Below are 25,922 nucleotides of genomic sequence, written 5' to 3'. Positions count from 1 at the left end.
AATAATTATAAAAAAAGAAATTACATTAGTTATCTGCTGTTAAAAACATGAGAAATAAATCTGAAGAATATTATATATTAATAAATCGCATAACTAAGCTCATATAAACATTGAATTCTAAATCACTTTGTATTGTTAAGATTATTGTATTCAAAATTTTTTTTATTCAGTGTTACTATTGTAAAATTCCTTAAAGAAACCAATCATTTTAAAATATAATTGCTCATAGTTACACTAGTACATGTCCTTTCTCATGAAGCAAAAGTTTATTTAAAATGTGCACAAGTTATTTCAGAATATTGAGATTAAAAAATTTCCAAACCTATAACACTCTTCTCAGGTGCAGGAGGAACCAATCGGCCCAGATGAAGATGTTTCTGAACAAGTTTATCATGTAAGCCAAGAAAGTCACTAAATCGTCGAGAGACTACCATATTTTTGGTTTTGAAATATGGGAAGTTAGTTTTAGTCTCTACTTTGTATATCATGTAAGCTCCCATACCATCCCCAATTTTCTGAGGTTCATTAACTGAGATATTTAGAAATTGGTCACCACTTTCTTCTTCTACCTGTAAGGAAATATTGAAGTGTCTTTAAAATGTGTTATAAACCACATTTCCTACATGAGTGAAAATGTCACAACTTAGCCAAAGTTAAAAACAAATATTTATACAAGCAATGAAAAAACTATGTTGGTCTACAAGTATTGGTCCTTTCTACTATATCTAACAGTTGTTAAATATAAAGTGTCTTTAAAATAAGGTAACCATAAGTTAGTAACTTAAAGTAATAAATTTCTATATATTTTTGTTTCTTTTTAAGCAATGTAAATATTCTTTTTATAAACATAAATCAAAATGTCTTGTACACAAATAACAGCACTGAGATCTCACTTTCTACATTAAATCCTGTTAAAAGACATTTTCAATCAAATTAATTGTTCCTAATATTACCATTTCTGAAATTAATCAGAAATTTACAGATGTAACTTTTTTTACATGTTAATCCTACAAGATTTATATATTTCTTTAATTTTCCTTGAGCATCCTGATTGTGACAAAAATAAATATAACAAATATTTTGTTTCAGTAGGAAGCTGTAAGATGAGACCAAAACTCGATTCTGATTAAAACACCTCAGTAACAGCATAGTTCCTTCAGTTGCAAAATCAGTATGTATATTCAGCATGATAAAGCATGTATGTACAGTCAATAACATTATCCTCAAAGTAATGCAGATTTTTACCCTAACATGATACATTTAACACAGCTGACAATTTAATAGGCACATTGTTATGAAAGCTATTTGTATGAAACATCAACTGTGACAAGAAACTAACACATCTGTTGAAAGTATTGAAGTTTACGTTCTTCAACTGTACAACATTTGTTTGAACTCAAACTTAGATCCTTCTTAAACCATTTTATTGCTACATATGTGGAAAGTGAAACAAAATAGCGAAGCACTATAGGAGTTGATGCATGCTTGTGTTTTATGAAAAACAAGAAAGCAAATCAACAAAAGCTTTTTGTATTTTAGAGGTGAATCTACCAATTTTGAAAATACATTCTAATAAAAAAACATTTTTGAAAACAATGCATCAAATAAACAAATCACTGTATATACATAAGCAGTAGAAAAATGCATGTGCCTCAACACAATAAAGAGAATGCAAAAACAGAGAATAGTGAATTGGTTGGTTTTATTGATGCAAACCAACTAGGCTGTCTGGGCCAAACTGTTAAAAAAAGGTAAAAGTATTACAGAATGTAAAAATAAATCAAATTAAAACAAATCAATATCAAAAATTCAGATTTAAGTAGAATTATAAAAGTCAATGGCTTGTAAAAAGTTCAAAACACAAGCAAGTTAGGCAGTGTCACCATTGTCAATGACACTCTCCAACATCAGGGGAGAAATCCCATAGAAAAAAACATTGAAAATAGTTCCACCACTTTGGTTTGTAATGGTGGCATGACAGTAAAATGTGGGCTATTGTGACTTGTCACAATGTGGGCTAGTGTCACTTGGTAGATCAAAGCCAGATAAAAGTAAATGAAGAGTTGGAAAACTATGACCAATGTGTCGCCCAGCCAGGACAACTTCCAATCCTTACAGAAACAAGACAGCCAAAGAACAACAGGTTTGATCTGGAAAAGCTTGTTATGATGTTACTCATTCCATGATGACTATTACCTGGTGTGAAGCTGAGCCTGCAATACAGGATTATAGCCCATATACAGGATAGAGCAGATGGCCATAGCTGCAGTGGCAGTAACTCATTTCAAAGAGACACAAGACAGCCAGGTGTCCAGAAAAACCACATAGAAAGAGAAGATAAAGAAAAATGGGCCAGTCATTTTTTAATATGAATGAGAACAGATTGAAAACTGGTTGGTTTGGCATTTTATGGTGCAAAGCAACTAGTCTATCTGCACCAAACATCCAGTAAAAAGTTAAAGTAGAATTAAAATTTGTAAAAAGGAATCAAGGTAAAACAAAAAGTTTAATTTTTGAATTAAAAACAATGTTAAATCCAATTTTTATATCTAGTTTACAGCAGTAAGAGAGAAACTACAGTAATATAAGCTAAAAAGAACTTTCTGTAGCATAATTTTAATTATCATAACCCATCAGGATGACTAACAGGTAAGTTCAAATATCAGCAGTCACCTGAAGTTGACCTTCCCAGTCCTGATTTCGAGTTATTGGTATGACAACAGTTTTCAAACAGTAAAGTAATACAAGTTTTAAAAAACTTCCTTCAGCATTATTTTAATTATAATATCTTGCCAAGATGACTAATGGGTAAGTTCAAACATCAGTACTAGACACCTGAAGTTGGACTTTCCAGTCCTGGTTTCGAGTCATTTGACATAAGTGATCCAGGGCAAGAGAAATGGCATACAGTTCAGCAGTGAAAACAAACTGTAGAGGGGATGCTGTGTACAACAACTAAACTGCAACAAACCATGGCAGAGCCCACAGAGTCACCTGACTTTGAACCATCTGTATAAATTGGAATGAAAGGTTTGGTTTGTTTTGAACTTCATGCAAAGCTACTCGAGGGCTATTTGTGCTAGCTGTCTCTAATTTAGCAGTGAAAAACTAGAGGGAAGGCACTAGTCATCACCATCCACCATCAACTCTTGGGCTTCTCTTCTACCAACGAATAATGGGATTGACCGTCACATTATAATGCCCCCTGGGCTGAAAAGGCAAGCATGTTTGGTACAACAGGGGAATGGAAGGATGGTTCGAAAGATATTTAGCAAATAGAAGATGGTACTTCAGTTGGCAGTATCTGCTTTTTTCAGATGGCTTAAAGAAAGGTCACATTTGGGGATTGCAATAAGCCATGGTGGGATGGGCTGACCAGTGAATATAGCAATGTTATCCAAGGACAGACCCAATTCATCCAACTGCACCTGGATACAAAGGCCAAAAGGAACAATGGCAGTTCATCTTTTCTGAAAAAGCATGGTTCACAGAGGAAGAAAAACACAACCTCAGGTGCAATACTGTGGTAAGGATCAAAGTTTCAAAGCATACAGTAGACAGTTGCAAATGGAAGTGGTGTAGAAGAGGTTCATGAGATTGTGTATAAGCTCTGGACTGGGGAAGTGGGGAAAGCCCCTGTGTAGAGCTGAAATCCCTGATGATGAATGGGGTCCAGCATCTTCAAGGCTGAGGTCCTGTCAGAGCCATAGACCAGTGACCCATAGTCTAGTTTTGATCAAAGAACATGATATATAGTTAGCATATAGCATCGATCCACTCCAAAAGTGGTGGAAGACAGGACATGGAGGATGTTCAATGCTCTTGTATATTTGACTCATAGTTGCTTGATGTGTGGTATAAAGGTCAGCTTATGGTCAAAGATAAGTCCAAAGAACTTTGTCTCAGGGACCACAGGTAGCACAACTTCACCAATACGGAGTTCAGGATCAGGTTAAATACCCCATTGGCATCAAAAGTGCTGCAAACGGTTTTAAACAAAGTAGTTAAAATCATTTGCTCTGGTCCACTTCAGTAAACAATTTAGGGCAGTCTGTACCTGCTGTCGAACATGAGGTATATAGAGCCCATTTCCAACAGTAAGAGGGAATTGTTCAGTGATGGTATTAATATTCTCCCATCAGATCCAGTTAAAAACAATCAGAAGAACAGCAAAAAAAGCAGGAGATAGATGGCACATCTCGTAGTGTACATCATCAGGTCAGACCAATGTGCTGCTAGATTGATGAAGGGCCACTTAAAATTCCACCAATGTGAAGGGGCAATTACAGTCATAGAGGCAATCAGCTCAAAAGTAAAGAGATGATCGCTTTGCCCAAGTCTTGATTGCTAAGAAGGTGGAGATTCAAGCACAAATGCCAAATATCCAGCAAAAGCTTTCACCTAGAGTATCAGCAATTTCCTGGCCATCAGACAGCAAGATTGAGAGGGGGAAAAGTATTATATTGTCGACTGACCTTTTAAATCTTGTCCCATATGATTTTGGAACTGGTGGTAGAAGATGTACTGGTTGTGAACTTAATCCAAGATGGCTTCTGGATTTGACATCTTACCCCCTAGCATGTCCCTGGGCCTGCTGGAAAGCTATGTTGTGCGAGAGTGTGGGATACCTAAGAAAAGTATCCCAGGCCCATTTTTGAGCCTTCTGTGCCACATGGCAGGCAAGATTCCACTAAGGATAAGGATAATGTGGAAAACATGCTGAGGTTTTAGGAATACAATGAGCAGATGCCTGTATAATACAGTCACTCACTGTTGCCATGCAGTCCTCTACTGATGACTTACAGGCAATGGCAGGATCAAGTTCTGTGAGAGCAGTGAAAGAGAGCCAGTTTACTTGATCCCGCTTCCACCAGGTTGGGTGGCATCGACCATGGCCAGTCTCATTCGAAATAAGAAAATGATCACTGCCTCGAGGGTTATTGCCAACCCTCCATGAAAAGTGGGAGAATAGTGAAAGGGAGCTAGTTGAAAGATCAACAGCAGTAAAGGACTGACTAGGTGCATGAAAATAAGTATAAGAACTAGTACTGAAAAGAGAAAGTTTGTGATCTGAGAGCGTATGCTCTATGAAGCAACCCTTCCCATCAATAGCAGTACCTTCCCAGAGAATATTATGTCCATTAAAGTCCTCTAGAATTAAAAAGAGAGATGGCAACTGTTCAACAAGAGCATCAAGGTCTGACTGATCATAGGTCTCTCCAGGTGACAGGTAGAGAGAACAAACAGTGATGGTACGACCAAAGGAAACACAGATGGCTACGGCTTCCAAGTGTGTGTCGAATGGCAAATACAGTGTGGGCACATGCTGATCAACAAACAGTGCCACCCATTTATGCACTCATCCATTATACAACCTATCATTTTTATACAAAGAAAACTGCCAAAAGGTGACTGTATTGGCAGGTTTCAGCAATGTTCCCTGAAAGGAAAGACATACAGGATAGCAGGAAGCAATCAGTGCTTTGATGTCTTTCAGATTAAAATGTAAACCTTGACAGTTCCATTGTATAAAAGTGGCCATTTTTTGCTTATGTGTAGGAAAATTGGGTGGAGAGCCCTTCTATTTTCAACCATGCTTTTTTTCTTTATTTTCTCTATTCAAGAGTGGACCTCCATGAATCCTGTCCTGGTTCGATTGAGCAGGTCTTTCTCGTTGGAAGAGGGTTCTAGTGACTGAGGGCATAAACGAATGATCATTTTGCATCTTGGAGTGAGAAAAGAAGATGTGCCTGAGGAAATACCTGTATCTGGATCTAAAGGAAGTGGATCTTGGGGTTTGTTTGAATGAATTTTAGGGACAGAAATGGGTGTTGATGTTGATTCATCACCTTTTTTTAACCATGGAGATCAAAAGACTTTTCACATGGATTCGGAATGATTCTTTTGGAAGCACAGAGAAATCTGTTTGCACTCTTGTAGTAGTGGAACAAAGTGCAGCAGCATACATCCAAGATAAAGTGGTGGACAGTAACTTTCAAATCTTAGGGCAAGTAATGTTTTTAATTGTCTTAAAATGCTGCACCTCTTTCACTTCCAACCACTTATAGCAAGAATGAAAGTAAAATGAGCAAGAGTCATTGCAATTAATGCAATGAGGGTCTGTTTCATACTCACAGGCATTGTGGTCCTTGCCACTACAATGAGCACACATCAAGGAAACATGACATGTCTTTGAGTGACTGAATCACTGACATTGGAAACATCTGAGAGGGTTTGGAATGTATGGCCATACCTTGCAATTAAGATAAACTGCCTTGATAGTGGCAGGTGGATGCAGTGATGTAAATGTTAAAATGAGGACATTGGTCAGGATTAGAATTTCATCTCTGAGAGTGGAGATACACCTCTCTGTAGAAACTTCTTGGGTAGAGAAACCAGCAAGAATTTCCAACTTGAGGATGTACTTCAAATCCCTCTCAATCATAACACCTCACAACAATTTTAAAGTAGCATGGGGCAATCACCTTTGAATGTAAGAGTTCACTGATTTTAGATGTGGATATTTCCACCAATATGTCACCAGAGCAAAGCTTTTTGTCCGATTTTGGAAAGCCAGCAAGTCCTTCTAGTCCCTTCTGAGTAAAAAAGGGAGACATTTGCCCTAAAATTTGTCTGAAAAAGAATGTAATAAGGAAAATAGGTTCAGGATTACAGATGTTGAAGATTGCTGCTCAGAATCTTCAAGACGTGGTTGTTTACCTATGGACTGTTTTTTCACTATTTAAGATTTTATTTGGGGCATCCATAATAAAAAAGAATGTTTCAGCACCCACAGACCCCACCCACCATGCAGCCCTATGAGGGGATGCACTACAATGCCAAACAAGGACACTGCAGCAATGCCAGGGTTTCGTGAGCACTATACCCAAACACCAGCATCAGATAAAATGTTCACATCTGTTGAGAACATTCAACACTGGTATCTGATTGACCTTATTCCAAGTGGACCAGCCAAATGACCCTAGAGGTCCAACCCCAAGGCTACCTGTCTACAGGAATTCAAGGCCAAAGTGGTGTGTTAGAGTTGGATTCCTCAAACACCAGGATCCTCTCCTCAACTTCATGGGTCACCACGCATGGCAAACACGTGGGCGGATGTTTAGATCCCAGAGGAGGTAAAATGAAAGAACAGAACCTTCCCTGGGAGGTTCCCTCACCAAGTATGCTCAAGAACTAATATGAAGTGATTCCAAAACTAGTAGACAGCTAAGAGTCAATGTAAATAGTAAAAAGGGTGTATAGATTCTACATGATTAAGGGCAAGAGAAATGGCATACAACTCAGCTGTAAACACAAAAACTGTAGAGATCCTGTGAGCCAGAACAAAGTATGGCAGAGCCCACAGAGTCACCTGATTTTGAACCATTCAAAGAAATGGGAATAGAAGAATGGTTCAAAGATGTTTGGCAAAGAGAAGGTGGTACTTCCAATCAGGAGTATCTATCTTCCTCAGATGACTCAAAGAAATGTCATGGTTGGGGATGGTAATAAGCCATGGTGGGATGAGCTGATCATTGAAGACAGCAATGTCATCCAAGAACAGACTAAGTTCAGCCAGTTGCACATAGATACAAAGGCCAGAAGGAAGAATGGTAGACTCAACCCCAGGTGGGATGCAGTGGTAAAGATCAAAGTTTAGAAACACACTGCAAGGAAAGTTACAAATGGCAGACGTTAAGAAGTCTGTAGGACCAAGTGGCTAAATTCTGGACTGGAGAAATGTGGAAAGTCTCCCAACAGAGCTGATGCCCCAGATAATGAATGTGGTCAAGCCCAAAGCCATGGGGACTTAACTGGCTTCAAAGCAGTATTAATTGTTAGTTTAACATGAAACTTGGTACCTTTGATTAAATCTCTGTTTAATAGAATAAAAAATAATTTTCTGTTAATTTATAATCTCAAAACAATTACCCACAAACTAACCTCTTCTTGAGACTTAGCTGCCTTCCTGGCAGCAGGTTTTGGGGGTTCAGTTGGAGTTATCTCAGCTGGAAAAGCAGGTTTTGGAATTTTATCAGATGATGATTCTAAGAATGGAGATTTTCTTTCTTCTTCAGGAGTACAAAATTCAAGTTTTCTCTCTGGACTAACTGGAGGACCATCATCATCAAGATTAACCTCTTCTCCACCTCCTGTAAAACAATAAAAATAATGCAATATTTTCATATACAATAAACTTTTCACACTATACATAACTAGTCTATTTAATTTACTAAACAAAATTATAATTAAATCAACTGTCACAAAAATAAGGATCTTGTTTAAATTAGTTGTGCTGATTATTAGTGCTTTTGATTATTCCAACAACAGATTGTTTGATATTATGATTAAATTGACTATCATGAAAAATAATTAACTAATTAAAACCAGAATTTCTGATTATTTCCATTTTCTGTATTGATTGATATGAAAATAATCAAATAACTGAAATTATGGTTTTTGGTTATTCTAATACCTAAGTAATAAAAATATAGTCATTATGTTTGCTGACCATTTCAGCACAGGCAGTTGTCATTACCTTCTGTTGGACTAGGCAAGGACATGTATGTAATCAAAATGTGGTAACTGAGTGTTCCTCACAAAAACTTGTAAGATTATGTCTTGTACACAATGAATGACATTGTAATTACATCTTTCTGCTGAACATGTTACCTATTTATAACAGTTAGTTGCACTAAACTATGAAGTTTTCATATTTTACTTCCTAAACATATAGAACTTCCTAAAGAATATCAAAAGTTTAAGGTGGATATATAAACACTTTTTTGTTTGTTTTTTTTTCTCTACCATATCACTAATTATCTAATATCAACACACAATGTAATGAAACAATTAAAACCAGGAAATATAAAAAGATATATACCTTTTAATTTTTTGTAGAGTATCTTTAAAATTTTTCCTTTTGTTAAATTCACAATTTCAGGTCTTTTCCTTTTCACTTAGTTAATTTTTAATGTTCTACTTTCCTTCCTTGTGTGTTAATAGTTCATTAGTATCACTTCTGCATGCATTATAATGTAGGTTTCAATATAACAGTGCCTGAACTTAATGTGTAAAATGAGTTATCTCATGTAATTTTTTTCAATATAGTGGTTCTCTTCACCACCTATAAACACATGAATGTCACTTGTATAGTGTTCATGAACTACCCTTCGAAAGTTGTCATTGTATTAGTGCATTAATAAAGTTTCCAGGATTGGTTGGTTGGTTAAGCATTTATTGGCACAAAACAACTAGGCTACCTGTGCCAAACAACCAGTAAGAAAGTAATATCATTAAAATATGTGAAAAGGAATCATGCTAAAACAAAATATAGTCCAATTTCAAATTAAAATCTTAAAGTTAGAAAGACCAATGGTCCTTAAAAATTTAAAAACACAACTGAGGTGGTCAGTGTCACCATTGCTAATGACACTGTTCAATGTCTGGGATGGGCTGATCAGTGGATACAGCTATGTTATCCAAGGATAGGCCTAAATCATCCAACTGCATCTGGATATGAAGGCCAAAAGGAACAATGGCAAACCATCTATTCTGAAAATGAATATTTTACTGAGGAAGGAAAACACAACCCAAGTGGGATGCTGTGGTAAGGATTAAAGCTTTGAAGCATACAATAAAGCCAGCTGCAAACATGGTGAAGGTATAGAGGAGGTTCATGAGACTCAATGTACAAACTTTCGACTGGAGAAGTATGGAAGGTGCATGTGCAGAGTTGAAGTCCCTGATGGTGAACAGGGTCCAACGTCATCAAGGCCGAGGTCCTGGCAAAGCTATAGACCAGAAATCCATAGTCCAATTTTAATTGAATGGCAGCATGATAGATTTTTAGCATAGAACATCAATCTGCTCCCCAAAATGTGGGAGAGAGAACACAGAAGATATTTAGGGCTCTCATACACTTGACAAGTTGAATAAAGGCCAGCTTATGGTCAAAGATAACCCTCAAGAATTTTGCCTCAGGGATCACAGGAAGCATAATTTCTCCAAGACAGAGCTCTGGATCTGGGTGAATACAAACAGTTTTGAAGTGAGAAAAGGTAAAACCATTTGCTATAGTCCACTTCAGTAAATGATTGAGAGCAGTCTGTAGCTGCTGTTCGATAAACCTTATGCTCAACAACTTACACAAAATGTGGAAGTCATTGGCATAAAAATGGGTAAATGGCCTCACAACCCATATGAGTGGAGGCCCTGCAAGATGCCATACCTCCACGTTTTATCATAAACTTTCTCAAGGCAAAAAACAAACAAACAATTCATTTGAGAAAGACTTCCCTGATTGACATTTTAAGTTGAATCAGGTGGTCCATGGTGGAGTGCTGTCATTGGAACCCACACAGTGGGTTAGAGGTTGTTTGATTCAAGGAACCAAACAAGATGAGCATTAAGCACCTTCTCTATGATTTTACAGAAACAGCTCATCAAAGCAACTGGACAGTAGTTCGAAAGAATCTTGGGATCCTTCCCAGGCTTAGGAAAAGGGAGTGCAGTAGCATGGTGCCAAGCATCAGGAAAATGTTTCTTATGCCAGATTAGGTTAAAACAACCAGAAGAATAGCAAGAAAGGCAGGAGAGAGATGGCATAGCATTTGGTAGTGAATATCCTCAGGTCCAACTTATGCACTCTTAGCCTGATGAAGAGCAAGTTTGAGTTCCTCCGCTGTTAAGTAGAGATCCTAGTCATAGAGTTGATCAGCTCAAAAGAAAAGAGGATCTTTCTGCACGTCTCTTAATGGCTAAGAAGTTGGAGGATGAAGCAAAAGTGATAGATGTTCGAGGAAAGCAAGATCAAAAGGAGTAAAAAAGTATACTGTCTACTGACCTTTCAAATCTTGTCCCAAATGACTTTGGAACTGATGGTAGAAAAAATTCTAGATTTGTATGTAATCAAATATCCTTCTGGCTTTGAAATCTGACCTGCCTAAAAGCAATGCAGTTTAAGTGTTGGATACCTATGAAGGTTATCCCAGGCCAATTTTTGAGCCTTGTGTGCCATGTGGCAAGTAAGATTCCACCACAAATGAGGATACTGTAGAAAACCTGTTTAGGTTTTAGAAATACACTGAACAGTTGTCTGGATAATACAGTTAGTCACTGCTGCCATGCAGTTGTCTATCAACAGCTTACAGACAATGGAATGATTAAGTTCTGAGAGAGCAGTGAAAGAAGGCCAGTTGGCCTGGTCCAACTTCTATCGAGGAACGTGGGTCAGGTGGCATCGACCACGGTCAGTCTCCCTCAAAATGAAAGGAAAATTATCACTGCCCCATGAATTACTGTCAACCCTCCAGTAAAAGTAAAGGAGAAGTGAATGGAAGTAGATAGAAAGATCAATAGCAGTAAAAGATTCACTAGGTGCACGAAAATAAGTATAAGAACCATAACTGAAGAGAAACAGGTTAAGATCTAAAAGAATATGCTCTATGGAATGACCCCTTCCCATCACTATCGGCACCAAACCAGAGGGGAGTATGTCCATTAAAATCCCCCAGGATTAAAAAGGGAGATGGTAACTACTTAATGAGAGCATCAAGGCCTGACTGATCATAAGTCTCTTCAGGAGCAAGGTAGATAGAACAAATAGGATGGTATGACCCAAAAAAGCACAGATAGCAACAGCATCCACTGGTGTCCCAAGTGGCAAAGACAGGGCAGGCATATGCTAATGAACCAGCAGTTCCACTCCATCATGCACCCATCTGTCATTTCTGTACAAGAAAAACTGCCAAAGGGTGACTGTATTGGCAAGATTAAGAAATGTTTCTGTAAGGATAATTTTATAACTACTTAAAAACAAGCAACACCAGGTGAAAATGGGAAGATATGTTAGAATCAAGCAGCAATTCACAAAGTTATAAAATTGGTGCACACACTTTTTCACTTATCAAATAAAGCTTTGGATTAATCAAATAGAAAATGCCTCTAATTATCCAGCTATAATTCAATCTGCACTTTTTTGGTGTGTTTAATTTTCATAAATACAAAATTTGTGCAAATATTTAATTATTTTATTATGATGGTACATTTTCTTTACACGGCCAAATAATGTGTAAAATGTGTAAATAATAAAAAATCTGTAATCTTAGTAAAATAGAAGAGAGAACAAACTGGTGAAAACATTAAAAACAAACTTAAAAACACTTGTGTTAATGAATCTCAACCAGAGAATAAAAAGACAAATACTACTACTGTATTTAAGTGAACTGTAATAAAGTTTTTGAAACTCTAACCTTTTCCTTTACCATTCTTGGAGAGTTACTGATGCAGTATTGATTGTAAAAAAATTAAACTCACCTTGAAACAAATTTTCAAAGTTCCCATTACTTTCATCCTGTTTATGGTTATCTGATGGTGATGTATTTTCTACGGTCTGAGACTGAAAAGCAAAACCAAAATGATTCAGTACTTGGACTGTAGCACTGTTTGTATACAAATACAAGTCATTAATAAAAAATACATTTCAAATTAGTACTTGTGTCTACTTTCCATACAAATGCTAAAGTTCCTTTGAAACATTTTAACTATATATATATATACTCTGCATTTAAATTAAAACTATTCTTTCAGAATTTGATAATCTTTATTCAAAAATCAAACATTTTTTAATTTTTACAATAAATCTTTTGTTTAGTCATTTTCAGTATGTTTATCAGGAAAAGTACTGAAAATACCACAAACATAATTCATGAGAAGCTAACAAGATGAGTTTACAGTTTTACAAAACAGACCAAACTGTTGAAATATACGATTTTACACTGAGATGATGATGCAGATGCCAGTGGAGATAAAGAAACTACAAAGATGAACTATATTCTGAAGATACAATGTTAAGAATATAAAATGCATGGATAATTTCACCTATTAAGGTGGGAAAAGTTAGCTCAATGAAGGCAACTCTTGGTGAAAGATTGCATACATTTCAAGCATGGTACAGCAGAAGATATTGTCAAATGGACTTTTTGTGTAGTGTGGCTAAGTCATTAAGTCAGGTCATTCCATATCATAGACATATTTACATGAAATATCAAAATAATCAGTTGAAGTGAGAAAAGATCCCAAACCTGCATTCTGTAAAGAACACAATATCCATTTGGCTTACTTAACCAAGAGGAATGACTTGGGTCAGTTTAATGGGGTGTAATACACTTGCAGGTATTACCACAGCTCTATTTTTCATCATGGATTACACTGGTCAACAAGAAGCTCACTACATCAAATTTTTCCCAGTAGTTTGGGAATGGAAAAGCAGGGATTCTCCACACCTCCAGTAGAAGAGAAAGAAAATCATGCAGACTAAAAAGCATGAGTAGTGCTCAGACTGAAGAGAAAAAATCATACCTGCATAAACTCCACAATGAGATTCTATAACAGATTACTATGAATATGGACAACAAACACTAGACAGATGTCATTTTCTTCTTGCAAAGTACAACCTAGAAGATAAAACATATATGTACATTACCAAAGCAGTGTTGTGAAAACAACAAGAAACATCAACAGTGGGCACCAAACAAGATCAAAGAGGGTTAATACATTTATACACCCCCATCTTGTGATGTTGATTTTAGGAGAAAATTTCCCACGAAGAACAACCAGTCACTCAGTAGATTCCATCTCTATCATATATACATGTAAAGAAAAAACTTTTAAAAAATTATGTAATAAAAAGTACAATACATTCAAATGTTTTGCTATATCTACAGACATTCCCAGAACCTGTAAAACTTAGTCATCACACCGATACTGTTACAAAAGGAAACACCGTCCAGTATTCGTAAGTTATGATAACCTATTACGTAGATATTTAAAATATAATTTCATTAAACAATCCATATCATTTCCACATGGGCAATACCACCCCACCTGCCTGATACATCCATATTTAATAATGATGATGGGACAGCTGTAAAAAAAACAAAACATATTGCACATACAGGTCATTCAATACAATGGCAAAATATAATTTTAAATGAACCATATACTGAAATTTTGTGTTGTAAATGTACATTAAATAATTTGTTAAATAGAAATGAAGAGTCGGCTGGAAATAGTGCTGAATTTTGGAGGGAAATATTGATTTCATATGCATAGTATTCTTGCTACCCCAGTGAATTACACTAAGCATGACTATTCTTGTACATTTTCACTCCCAGTGATAGCAGTGGAAGCTACTGAGAGTCATTTTCTAAACATTTTATTGTGTAACCTAAATGTTGTTTTGTCAATAATTTTAAATAGATAAACAATAAATTAATGAATACCTTGATAAAGTCTCTGGGAAGGATGATGAATGGTAACTAAAGAGAGACAAAACTGCCATGTAATGCAAGTAATGGGAATAGAATGTGCTAAAAGTCATCCACATCTTAGCCTTGATGATCTCATGCAAAAAACATAGATAGTGAAAAGCAAGAGAAGCCATGAAATGATGAAACTGAGGGGAGGTTACCTGATGAAGCTAGCAATTCCCTTCTCCCATAAAAGAATAAATAAGCTGCATAGGTTAACAAACCCAACCATGGTGGAATGTGATTAATTCGGAGAATAAGGGGGGCGGTCCTCACAGAAAGTAAATACAGTGATGGTTGCCACAAAGGGAAGGAATAGAAGCAAGATAAAATTGTACTGCTAAAACAAGACACCAATGACAAGCAGGTTCATAACTTATATCAAGAAAAATGTAAGGGAGAGTGTCTGAAGGGAACATACTATTGCCCTTCCAGGCAGCTTAAGTATAGGATAAAAAGATCACTCCAAGGGAACAGGAATGAAAATTATGACTACACCATGAGGACGAGTTATGATAAAAACCTAACAAGGATTATGAAAAATAAAAGACAAAACCCTGAAAAGAAGTTGAAAAGGAGGACAGGCATACAAAGAAATTTTTGCAATCTTAACTCAGTGCACCTACTCATAGAGTTGCATGGTTTGACATTTTCAACAAGTCTTATCTTCACAATAAGAGTTTCAGATTGGTAGCCAGAAAAGAAAAGCTTGGTATTTATGGGAGTTGCAAAAACAGTGATAAGAACATTGAAACACCAGAAAATGGAGAAACTACTCCATGGGAAGAGCTTGGTGTAAAAGAAATTCAACATACTAATTTTTCTTTTTACATATGATTCTTCTTACATCTGCATTGAAAATACAAACTCAAAATTTGCAATGCTTGATGAACTAGCTGTCTGAGTTAATAATCAATCAACAATCTCATCTAGTTTCTTGTAACTTACATTTTATTCAAGATTATTCCAGTCATTAACCTCATTTAACACGCAACATAAAAAAATATCTAACTATAAAAAATAAACTTTGTGAAAGGTATACAAAAGATAGTATTTAAGATTAACTGTTAACCACTAACGAGGATGTGGATACAAGAGTGGAAGTGGAAAAACACTTTGGGAAGAATGACACTGTTAAGTTTGAGTTTTACATGTTAAAAAAAAAAGTGAAATTTTAGTTAATTTTTCAGAATGTCAATTCTGAGGCCATGATGCTGATTTGTTAAATGAATTGGGGTACGGAATTAGAAGGTAATGTGGAACAGATGCGAGTAGTTTTTAAAAATAAATTGCTTTTAATTAAAGGTAGACCTGTTCTAAAAAAAATGTAACTAGGGTGATTAAACTGGTTTATTAAAAATGTAGAATTAGATGCAAGTAGTACAAGTTTATGAAGTTTAATTCACTCAATAGAAAGGAGCTTTATGGAAATTAGGGATTAAGTTAAAAAACAAAATAAAGAAATCAAAAATGAATTTATGGGAAACAGTTAGCTGATTAAGTTAAAACAAAAGGATAGTCTTAAAAGTATGTTAGGAGCAAGCATGTGTGTGTTTTCTTATAGCAAAGCCACATTGGGCTATTTGCTGAGCCCACCAAGTGGAATTGAACCCCTGATTTTAGCGTTGTAAACCTAGAAACTTACTGCTGGACTAGCAGGGAGCTAGGAGTAAGCAAAATGTTAAAATGGGGGTCAATTTCAAGAAGGATTCTGATGGAAAGGTATTTATTGAAGACAATGAAAGTGCTGAACAGAGCAGCCTTCTGTTTTATTCTGTCTTTACAAAAGGAATTATAAAATGTTCCTCAGTATTCCTTTGTAAATATTGAAACTGATCTGGATCAAACCTTGGATTTTGAAAGAAGTCAAAGACCAGATATGTGAAGTCAATTTTACATTTTTGGTATGTAATAAGATAATGGCAGATATTCAAGTATTGAAATGTTGTTAATGCCACTCCTATTTTTATCATTAGGCAGATGCCATAGTACTGGAGATCTGCTAATGCCCCTCCTGTTTTTAAAGGACATAAAACTTGTGTAATGAACTGCTGTGAACAGTAGCAGATATCAGCACTTTACAATCAACAGTTTAAAAGAGGTATAAATGACATGCAGAGAAACAAGTTAAATATGTATATCAATTTTTTTCTTGTGGGTGTACAGGGACAATCTCAAAGGACTAAATTATCCTTTGCTGCCCATACATTGTACCATATGAATAAGTAAAGCAATATAAAACACTCAGTATGTTTATTCTATTACAAGCTGTAATCTTTTGCTACTACTAATGTATGCCTTTATAAAAAAACTGTTTTTCCTGAAAAAAATTACTTTTGTAAAAATTGTTTTTCTAAATATCAAGAAATGACTTATAAAATGTGAAACATTCATTAACAAAACCTGCTATTAACTATCAAACACTTATCAAACTATCAACTATCAAACATTGATGTAAAAAACACATTATTTTCACTCAGATTTCATTAAACAATGTCTAATACACTATCTTTTTCTGACTAAGTTTTTGGAAAACCATTTACCTGTGATAGATCTGCAATATATTTTTTAACTTATATCTATATAAATCCTATGATAAGTTATAAAACCTAAGGTTAAACAAAGTGATTTATTTTGTTTTCGACTACTTATTGACAAGCAAGGATTAATGGCTAAAATTCTAACCAAAATGACAACAAACAAAGGCCTTTCCAAAAGAAAACAAACAAAATATATACATATTCAGAATTTTGTCAGAGATAGCATCAAAAATTAATTTAGAAATTAAAATTAAATATAAGCAAAGTTCTTCATTCCAATTCAATACAAACGTGTAATGTACCACTACTTGCCAAACAGGCAATCCTCATAAAACATAACAGTGAGCTTTGAATAGAATTTTATACCAATCTCTAACTAAAAATAACAATTGCATATCGTATTTCATGTTAAGCTTTTGTATAACCCATTTTGCCTCTAATGACATATACTAAGAAACTACCAAATAAAACAATATGAATATTAATAAAAAATGAAAAATTCTATCAAGCATACCAATTCAGGTTTTATATACCATAAAAGAAGAACAAGTCTCATTATGGGGCATCTAAGAATATAAATAAACTGAACAATGTAAAGGTCAACTGACTGTTTAAAAAATTTGAATATAGATTTTTAAATTAACAGAACACAAACCATGAATTCTTATATTTAACATGTCAGCACAATAGACATGTCTAGCCCTTTAGGTGTCTTTTTTAGCAATAAAGACAAATTTATAGTGCACACATTTTTAATATGCTAAATGTTTAGGTTATCATTCCATTTACCTTTCTCTCACAGTTAATGTTACAATACAAAAATACACTAATTTTCTTTTATTTTAAGCACATTTATGAAGATTATAAATTGTAAATATCAAGGTAAAAAGATTAAAATTGTTTGTACAGCAAGTTACATTTTTAGCTAGAGGGCTATTCACGTGATGGTATTATGCAACAAAACAGTATGAACAAATACTTAACAGCCTCACAAACTGAATTATGTACAGTATTAGTAGTACAAAACTAAAGTTTAGAAATAACGATAGTAACAAGCTTTGAGAATGTTTTTAACTTACGAAGTGAAAACACTTCACAAGTGATATCTCAAGCTGTTACTGTTAAACACTAACATAACATAAATAATCAAGCACCTCTAACGCAGAAGAAAATAAATCGTCATTATCATCTTCATTTAGACCAACATTAGCGCTTAAAGGAGGCGTTTCCTTAAAGTCGGACATGATTCTCCTGTAACTCGCACTTCCTAATACAAGAGAAATTACTTGAAAAAACACTGTTCTAGCAATTTGACGAAAGATGGCTCTGCCTGAACAAAAATTTAGAATAATAGTCTTTATTTCTTGTTTGTTAATGATAGACTAGAGGGAAAGTAGATATTTAAGTATCTTCCACCAAAACTTTTAGTTATTCTAATCGAATTGTAGATTTAACCAACTATCTCTCATAACCCAAAGCTGCCTAAAAATTCTAATGAGCCAATTAACACTTTCAATTTCACTAAAATGAGATTAATTACCTTTTCCAGCTGATAAAGTCAAAACTGAAATTCTATCACAATAGGTTCTTATTTCAATTTTGTAAAATTAGTATTTAACTGATAAAACCTAATGGTTAGGACGCTCAACTTGCAATCTGTGAATTGCGTTATCGATTTCCCATTACAGAACATTCTCGTCATTTCAGTCGTAGAATCATTTTAATGTGGCGGTTAATCTCATTATTTATTAGTAAATTTGTTTGTTTTTTATTTCGCGCAAACTAGCCGTCTCTAAGTTAACAGTGTAAGACGAGAGGGAAGACAAATAGTCATCACCACCCACCGCCAACTCTTGGGCTATTCTTTTACCAACGAATAATGCAATTAACAGTCACATTATAACATCCCCATGGCTAAAGAGCGAGCATGTTTGGTGCGACTGGGATTTGAACCCACGGCCCTCAGATTACGAGTCCAGTAGTACCTTAACCACCTGACTATGCTGGGCCGATACTAGTTAAATAGTAGCTCAAGAGTTTGCGGTAAGTGATGTTAACTATCCATCTCTTCTCCAGTCTATCACTGCTAAATCTGGGACAGGTGGTGCAAATATCCTTGTATAGCTTTGCGCGAAATTCAAAACAAACAAATATTTAGTCAAGATTATTATACTAATACATAATGAACATAACATAATGTCCAGTGATAAAAGGGACCCGTTGGTTCATTTCTGCTGTCCTGCCCTTTAAGCCAAACTAAAACTATTAAATAAATAAATAAAATTAAATTCAGTCCTTATTATTCATATATTTATCAAACTTTCTTTTAAATTCACTTAAGTTTACTGTCTTCACAACATCCGAAGGCGACCCATTCCATAGGCTAACCATCCTATCTGAAAAATAAAACTGTCTTAGCTGAAGATGGCTTCTACCTTACCTAAATCTATATTTGTGTTCTGTAGTTCTGTAATTCTCACTGTTAAGTATAAAAAATGTTAAACACGTCAATTAGATCCCTTTTAACTCTTTTTTTTAAGAAAAAGCAATTTTTATAATCTTAATCTCTCCCGATATGACAATCTTTTATTCAAGTCACCATTACCAGTTTAGGAACCTCCTCTGAACTTTTTCCAACAACTAATGTATTTCCTAAGGGAAGGAGCACAAGGGCCCGGCATAGCCAAGCGCGTTAAGGCATTCGACTAGTAATCCGAGGATTGTGGGTTCGAATCACAGTCGTACCAAACATGCTCGTTATTTCAGCGATGGGTGCATTATAATATTATAGTTAACCTCACTGTTAGTTGGTAAAAGAGTAGCCCAAGTGTTGCGGTGGGTGGTGATGACTAGCTGCTTTCCCTCTTGTCTTACACTGCTAAATTAGGGACAGCTAGCGCTCAAGTAGCTTTGCTCGAAATTCAAAACAAATAAGAAACCCAAAACTAAACACAGTACTCCAAATGTGGCTTTAACAATGATATATACAATGAAATTATAATATGTTTAGATTTGTATCCAATATTTCTATAGATACAGCCAAAAATCCTATTCGTCCTTCCACAAGCGACAGCAAACTGCTTGGATGGTTTTAGAGAATAACCAATTATTACACCAGGATCCCTTTCTTTCACGCTGCTAAGGTTATTCCCATCCAAATGATACTTATAATTCAAATTATAATAACCCACATGCAATATCTTGCATCTATTATAATTAAAACCAACTGCCATTTATTCGCCCAACTCACTAAATGATTTAAATCTTTTTTGAGAAGCAGCAGCATCCTCTTTACTACCAGCAACCCCAAAGACTTTGATATCATCAGCGAATTTAAATAATTTATTGACCTTTACTTCATCTATGTTATTGATATAAATAAAAAAGAGCAATGGTCCTAAGACTGAGGCCCGAATTAGACCACTTGCAACATTGATTCAGTTTGACTGAACTCCATTTATAACAATCCTCTGCTTTCGTCCATGAAGCAACTATTCAGTCCTATAGAGAAGAATTTATTTATAAACCTTTTATGTGGCATTTTGTCAAATGATTTGTGAAAATCCAGATACGCCAAATCTACACCCTTGCCCTCACCAATACATGTAGTAACATTCTCAAAGCTTGCTAAAATATTTGTAAAGCAAGATTTTCTATTAGTGAAACCATCTTGACTCTCTGATAAAATTATAGACTATGTTAAATGACCTTCAAGGTATCTTTCATCAGATTTTACCAGACCTTTCCCACAGTTGATATAAGATGTAAGATTAACACGCCTATAATTACTGGGGCAACTTCTATTACCTCCCTTGAAGATAGGAGTGATATTAGCAGCTAATTTCCAATCTGTTGGTACTTTGTTTGTTTGTTTTCGAAATTTCGCACAAAGCTACTCGAGGGCTATCTGTGCTAGCCGTCCCTAATTTTGCAGTGTAAGACTAGAGGGAAGGCAGCTAGTCATCACCACCCACCGCCAACTCTTGGGCTACTCTTTTACCAACGAATAGTGGGATTGACCGTTCACATTATACACCCCCACAGCTGGGAGGGCGAGCATGTTTAGCGCGACGCGGGCGCGAACCCGCGACCTTCGGATTACGAGTCGCACGCCTTACGCGCTTGGCCATGCCGGGCCCTGTTGGTACTTGTCCACTGTTCAAGGACTCATGAAAATTGTGATAAGTGGCTCACATATCTAATCCTTGACCTTCTGTAAAATCACTGAGAAAATATTATCTGCTCTAGGAGCCTTATCATTCTTTAAACTGTCCAATTTTATTTTAACAACCTCAGAATTTATGTAATTTTCTTGTTCAACTTCGTTTTCGTCTATCAGTTGTTCAAGACGAGGAATACTGCTTAAGTCTTCATTAGTAATAACCTAGCTATTTGATAATCATCAGATACAAACATTTTTTTGTTATTCCTTAAGAGTCTTATACTTATTCAAACATTTTGTTTACTCCTAACGTACTTAAAAGAAAACTTATTATTAATATTTTTATGTTTTCTGCGACATTTTTTCTTACATTCTTGTGGATGTCAAAATTTTCTGTTTGGCCAATTTTCTTGGTCTTCTATAGTACCAATCAATTTGAATTTCTTAAATATGTGAAGCTGGATATTAAAATCTAACAACAATAATAAACAACAAGGTGATAGGCAGTTACACTGTCCGTCGAGGCTCCCTTCGTCCACTACAAGAGTATCGTAGCTTTAAAAGTAATTTGTGCCAGCGATTCAATTAAGTCTTATTAAAATGTCGACCATTGAATTATATACAGACGCACTTTTTGCACTACAGACATTTTATTTGTTTGTTTATAATTATCAGCCACTTATCAATAAGTTTATATAACCATTTACTCTATCTGAGTCACAAAAATACAATTGATGTTTTGAAGCTCTGTAGTTTGTAACGTGAGTTGAACCCGTTAAAGATACAGACCAAAAATTAAAGAGCCATTTAAACGTTACAGGATAAGGGCGGGACCACAATCAATACTTCTCAACGTTGTGGCTCAAATGAGCTGGATCCTAGTGAATGGGAATGGTTATCAAGGTCCTTCACTAATGTTTGTGTCACAGAAAATTCAATCAATTCCTTCGTCAGAATTTTGTTTCAGAGAAGAGGATCAGAGTATATTTATGGGTTGTACAATTATTTTCAAGTGAAACGATTTTATCTTTATATGCAAGAAGAATGTGTCTTCATAGTAGATGCAGGAATATTAGTATCAAGCGCTAGCTGCTGTCACTCAAGCTCCAAAAAACTATTGGAACTTGAATTGAGAATGGCTATTGAATCAGGAAAGATCAACAGACAGTTTGTGCCAAAGGTTGCGAAGCTCAGTCTAACTTTTTATGGCAGAATAACGCTTGATACGTTTTTGTCAAGATACATATTAGGGCGACGAAGTTCTTGGTTGGCACAGAAACTACGAGGACCTTAATGGATATTAATACACATCAGACACTTCAAATGAAGCTACCACTCCAGCTACTGAACATTTACTTTGTTCTGGCGAACAGCAGCATCATAGAAGTGATTGGAATAGCATATCTTTGACTGCATTTTGATCACTTGAACCTTAGAAAGTTGTCATTATATAACTAGTTTCTGGCATTTCTATCCTTATGATAGACGTACTGCAGAGTATACCAGCCAGCTTCACCCTGCATCAAGTCAGAATAAATACAGGAATAGTAGATTGTTCTTGTGTCCCTTGTGTATTACAATACTGTACTGTTATTTACTGAAAACAAGGTTGAGTGAAGTTATACCATGTGACGTGGCTGTTTTCAATCTTGAAAGCAAATATTAGCAGCATAGATAATTATATGTTATCAGGAAACAAAGTAGCTGTATTGCTCTACAATTTTTAATGGAACAATCTGTTTACCTGTTGGTATAGTTATTGGGGCAGTAATCAAAATGAAAGTGATCGATACTAGCTGTAATTCTAATGATTTCGTCCATCAAACCATGTCAAAAGTGAATATTCAGTTACCAGCACACCTGAGGGCGCTAGATGAGGATTATAGTAGCAGTCTAGAGTAAATACAGCTATAAAGTCTCTGTGATCTACTGGACAATCCTCTCTATAGAGGCTTGGTCGTTTTAATCAGCTTTGTAATCACAATGTAACCATGAAAGTATACATACTATAGCGTTTAATGTATTACGTGTATTTTACGACATTTGCCAAGATTTTAGTGAACATCACATGTGTTTTTTTATATAAAAATTAAATTGTTTTAATTAAGCATTATCACTGAAGATGTTTCTATAGACTTATGGAGTCAGAGTTTGACTTAGACTCGTCTAGAGGCTTCTTTGTTTTGTTTTTTTTTTAATTTCGCTCAAAATTACATGAGGATTATTTGCGCAAGCCGTCTCTAATTTTGCAGTGTAAGACTAGAGGGAAGGCAGCTAGTCATCACTACCCACCGCCAACTCTTAGGCTACTCTTTTACCGACGAATAGGAGGATTGACCGTCACATTATAACGCCTCATTGGCTGAAAGGACGAGCATATTTGGTGCAACGGAGATTCGAACCCGCAACCCCCTCTGATTATGAGTCCAACAATGGCCATGTCGGGCCCGTCTAGATGCATGGTGATTAGAGAGTTTATGGTTATTCTTAGGTAACCTTATCTTTGAATATAATTATTGGAGAAACTGTTCCATCATCTATCAGCTACTGTCCTGGATAATACGTGACAGTGGTATATTTATGGACTATCAATGGTAAAACTTGCTCTAAAACAGGCAAGTCTCCCCTTTCTTGTGTAACATTAGTACAATAATCGTCGTAGAAATGAAACTCAAAATAAACAAACCAGTTTTACGTGTGGATATTTAGTTTGTATTCTCTTGGATTTCAGTGCTGCTTCACAATGGTGTGACATGCTTTCAGTGAGTTTGTGCAGATATTCTTGAATCTTGTTTTTTTACAACATTACATACTTTTTCACTTGTTACTTTACGTTTGCTCTGAATATATTAATAACTAATATTTGCTTATTATGACAAAACTTATAAGTAGTGTGTTTCATAGGTTTATATGCTGTGCTTATTATCGAAGAACTGTATTCATAATAAAACTATAAGACTAATTTACAGATCGATTAATGGTAAGTCTGCATACTAACGATCCTAAAATCTGATGTTTGAGTCTCGCGGTAATTTGAATGCAGGTAGCTATTGTGTAGTTTTACGATTAAAAAATCAAACAACAACAAAAAAGAAAAACACACAACTCAAAAACTGCCCTCACTAGTACAGTGGTAAGTCTACGGATTTACAGCGCTAAAATCAGGAGTTCGATACCCCGCAGTGGACTCAGCAGACAACCTGCTGTGGCTTTCCTATAAGAAACACACACACTTACAGTCAAATGGTTTGGTTTGGTTTTTGGAATTATGCACAAAGCTACTCGAGGGCTATCTGTGCTAGCCGTCCCTAATTTAGCAGTGTAAGACTAAAGGGAAGGCAGCTAGTCATCACCACCCTCCGCCAACTCTTGAGCTACTCTTTTACTAACGAATAGTGGGATTGACCGTCACATTATAACGCCCCCACGGCTGGGAGGGCGAGCACGTTTGGCGCGACTCGGGCGCGAAATAGCGACCCTCAGATTACGAAGCGCACGCCTTAACGCGCTAGGCCATGCCGGGCCCCTTACAATCAAAACAAAGTCCAATATTCTTCCTTGCATAATGTCCATGATATGATCAAAATTTTGGCCCAGCATGGCCAAGTGGGTTAAGGCACTCGACTCGTAATATGAGGGTCACGGGTTCGAATCCCCGTCGCACCAAACATGCTTGCCCTTTCAGCCGTGGAGGCGTTATAATGTGACGGTCAATCCCACTATTCGTTGGTAAAAGAGTAGCCCAAGAGTTGGCGGCGGGTGGTGATGACTAGCTGCCTTCTCTCTAGTCTTACTCTGCTAAATTAGGGACGGCTAGCTTTTGTAGTTTTGCGCGAAATTCAAAAACAAACAAACTAAAAGACTGCTCAAACATAACACTTTTGGTTGCTATTGACAAATATAAAAAAATATAATATAATCAACTAATGTTTGTAATGTCACTAACCAACTGTAAAGAGAATAAATACTTCTAATAAACAATAAAAGCCTTAAAAAGTTTTTCTTTTCTTTAGTAATTGTTAAATCCTACAACACTGTCAGATACTTACAGAAATAAAAAAAATATTTATAGTGTTTTCCGGTGGGTTAGCGGAAAGTCTACGGGAGTTACAAAGCTGAAATCTGGGATTTAATTCTTGCGTTGGATACAGTGACTCGATTATATATGTAAAAACGGCTGGTACGAGCAGAGAAAGCACTATGTAGAGGAGCGAACAACGTTTCGACCTTCTTCGATCATCGTCAGGTTCACCAAGAAAGAAAGGGTTACTGACCGATAGCTGACCACATGTTTGAAGGCGGTTGTGTAATTGAGTGTAAGAATGTAGAGGGCGTGCTTAGATATTGGATATATTTATTAATATAGGTATAAAGGTGTTCCTTTGTATTGGTTTATTTTTCGCTTGAGTTGTAGTATAAGTAAGGCTTCTTTAATTTTGCGTTTGTTTATGTTTGTTTCTTTATTTAGTATTTGGGTGTTTTTTATGGTAATGTTGTGTTTATTTGATTTGCAGTGGTCGAAAACGTGTGAAAGGGACTTTTTGTGTTCTTTGAATCTGGTTTCCATTTTTCTACTTATTTCTCCAATATAGAAGTCGTGGCAGTTATCACATTGTATTTTACAAATAATGTTGGTGTTGTGTTTGTCAGTGTAGTTTATACATAGTGTAGACCTCAGTTTTGTGCCTGGTGTTTGAATAAATTTGATATTCCAGTTTTCTCGTCATCACGGATTACAGTGACTCTACTAAAAAGCGCAAACAAACAAGTTGTTTGTAGTAACATTACTTTATTAATGACACAAAACAAACTTTTCCACTGTTTTGAAAGCAATAACTGAAGAAGTAACATTAAAATATATAGTGAAAATGATAATAATAAAATATATTATAAGTTTTTAAAGATTGA

General features: G+C 35.6%; 1 protein-coding gene across 1 annotated transcript in view; it reads right to left on the bottom strand.

The window, feature by feature from the left end:
* Window positions 1-18,163, bottom strand: part of LOC143240456 (sorting nexin-2-like) — a 31,995-nt gene extending 13,832 nt beyond the window's left edge. Inside the window, exons 1-4 of the mRNA XM_076482897.1 lie at window positions 18,007-18,163; window positions 12,319-12,400; window positions 7,945-8,153; window positions 323-569 (exon numbers count right to left, since the gene is read on the bottom strand). Coding sequence (XP_076339012.1) covers window positions 323-569; window positions 7,945-8,153; window positions 12,319-12,400; window positions 18,007-18,096 — 628 coding nt within the window. The 5' untranslated portion in view covers window positions 18,097-18,163. The remainder of the gene's footprint in view (window positions 1-322; window positions 570-7,944; window positions 8,154-12,318; window positions 12,401-18,006) is intronic.
* Between the last annotated feature and the right edge of the window lie 7,759 nt (window positions 18,164-25,922).

This window comes from Tachypleus tridentatus, chromosome 13, assembly GCF_004210375.1.
Source record: "Tachypleus tridentatus isolate NWPU-2018 chromosome 13, ASM421037v1, whole genome shotgun sequence".
Lineage (NCBI taxonomy): Eukaryota > Metazoa > Arthropoda > Merostomata > Xiphosura > Limulidae > Tachypleus > Tachypleus tridentatus.
This window is presented reverse-complemented; position numbering and strand designations above follow the sequence as displayed.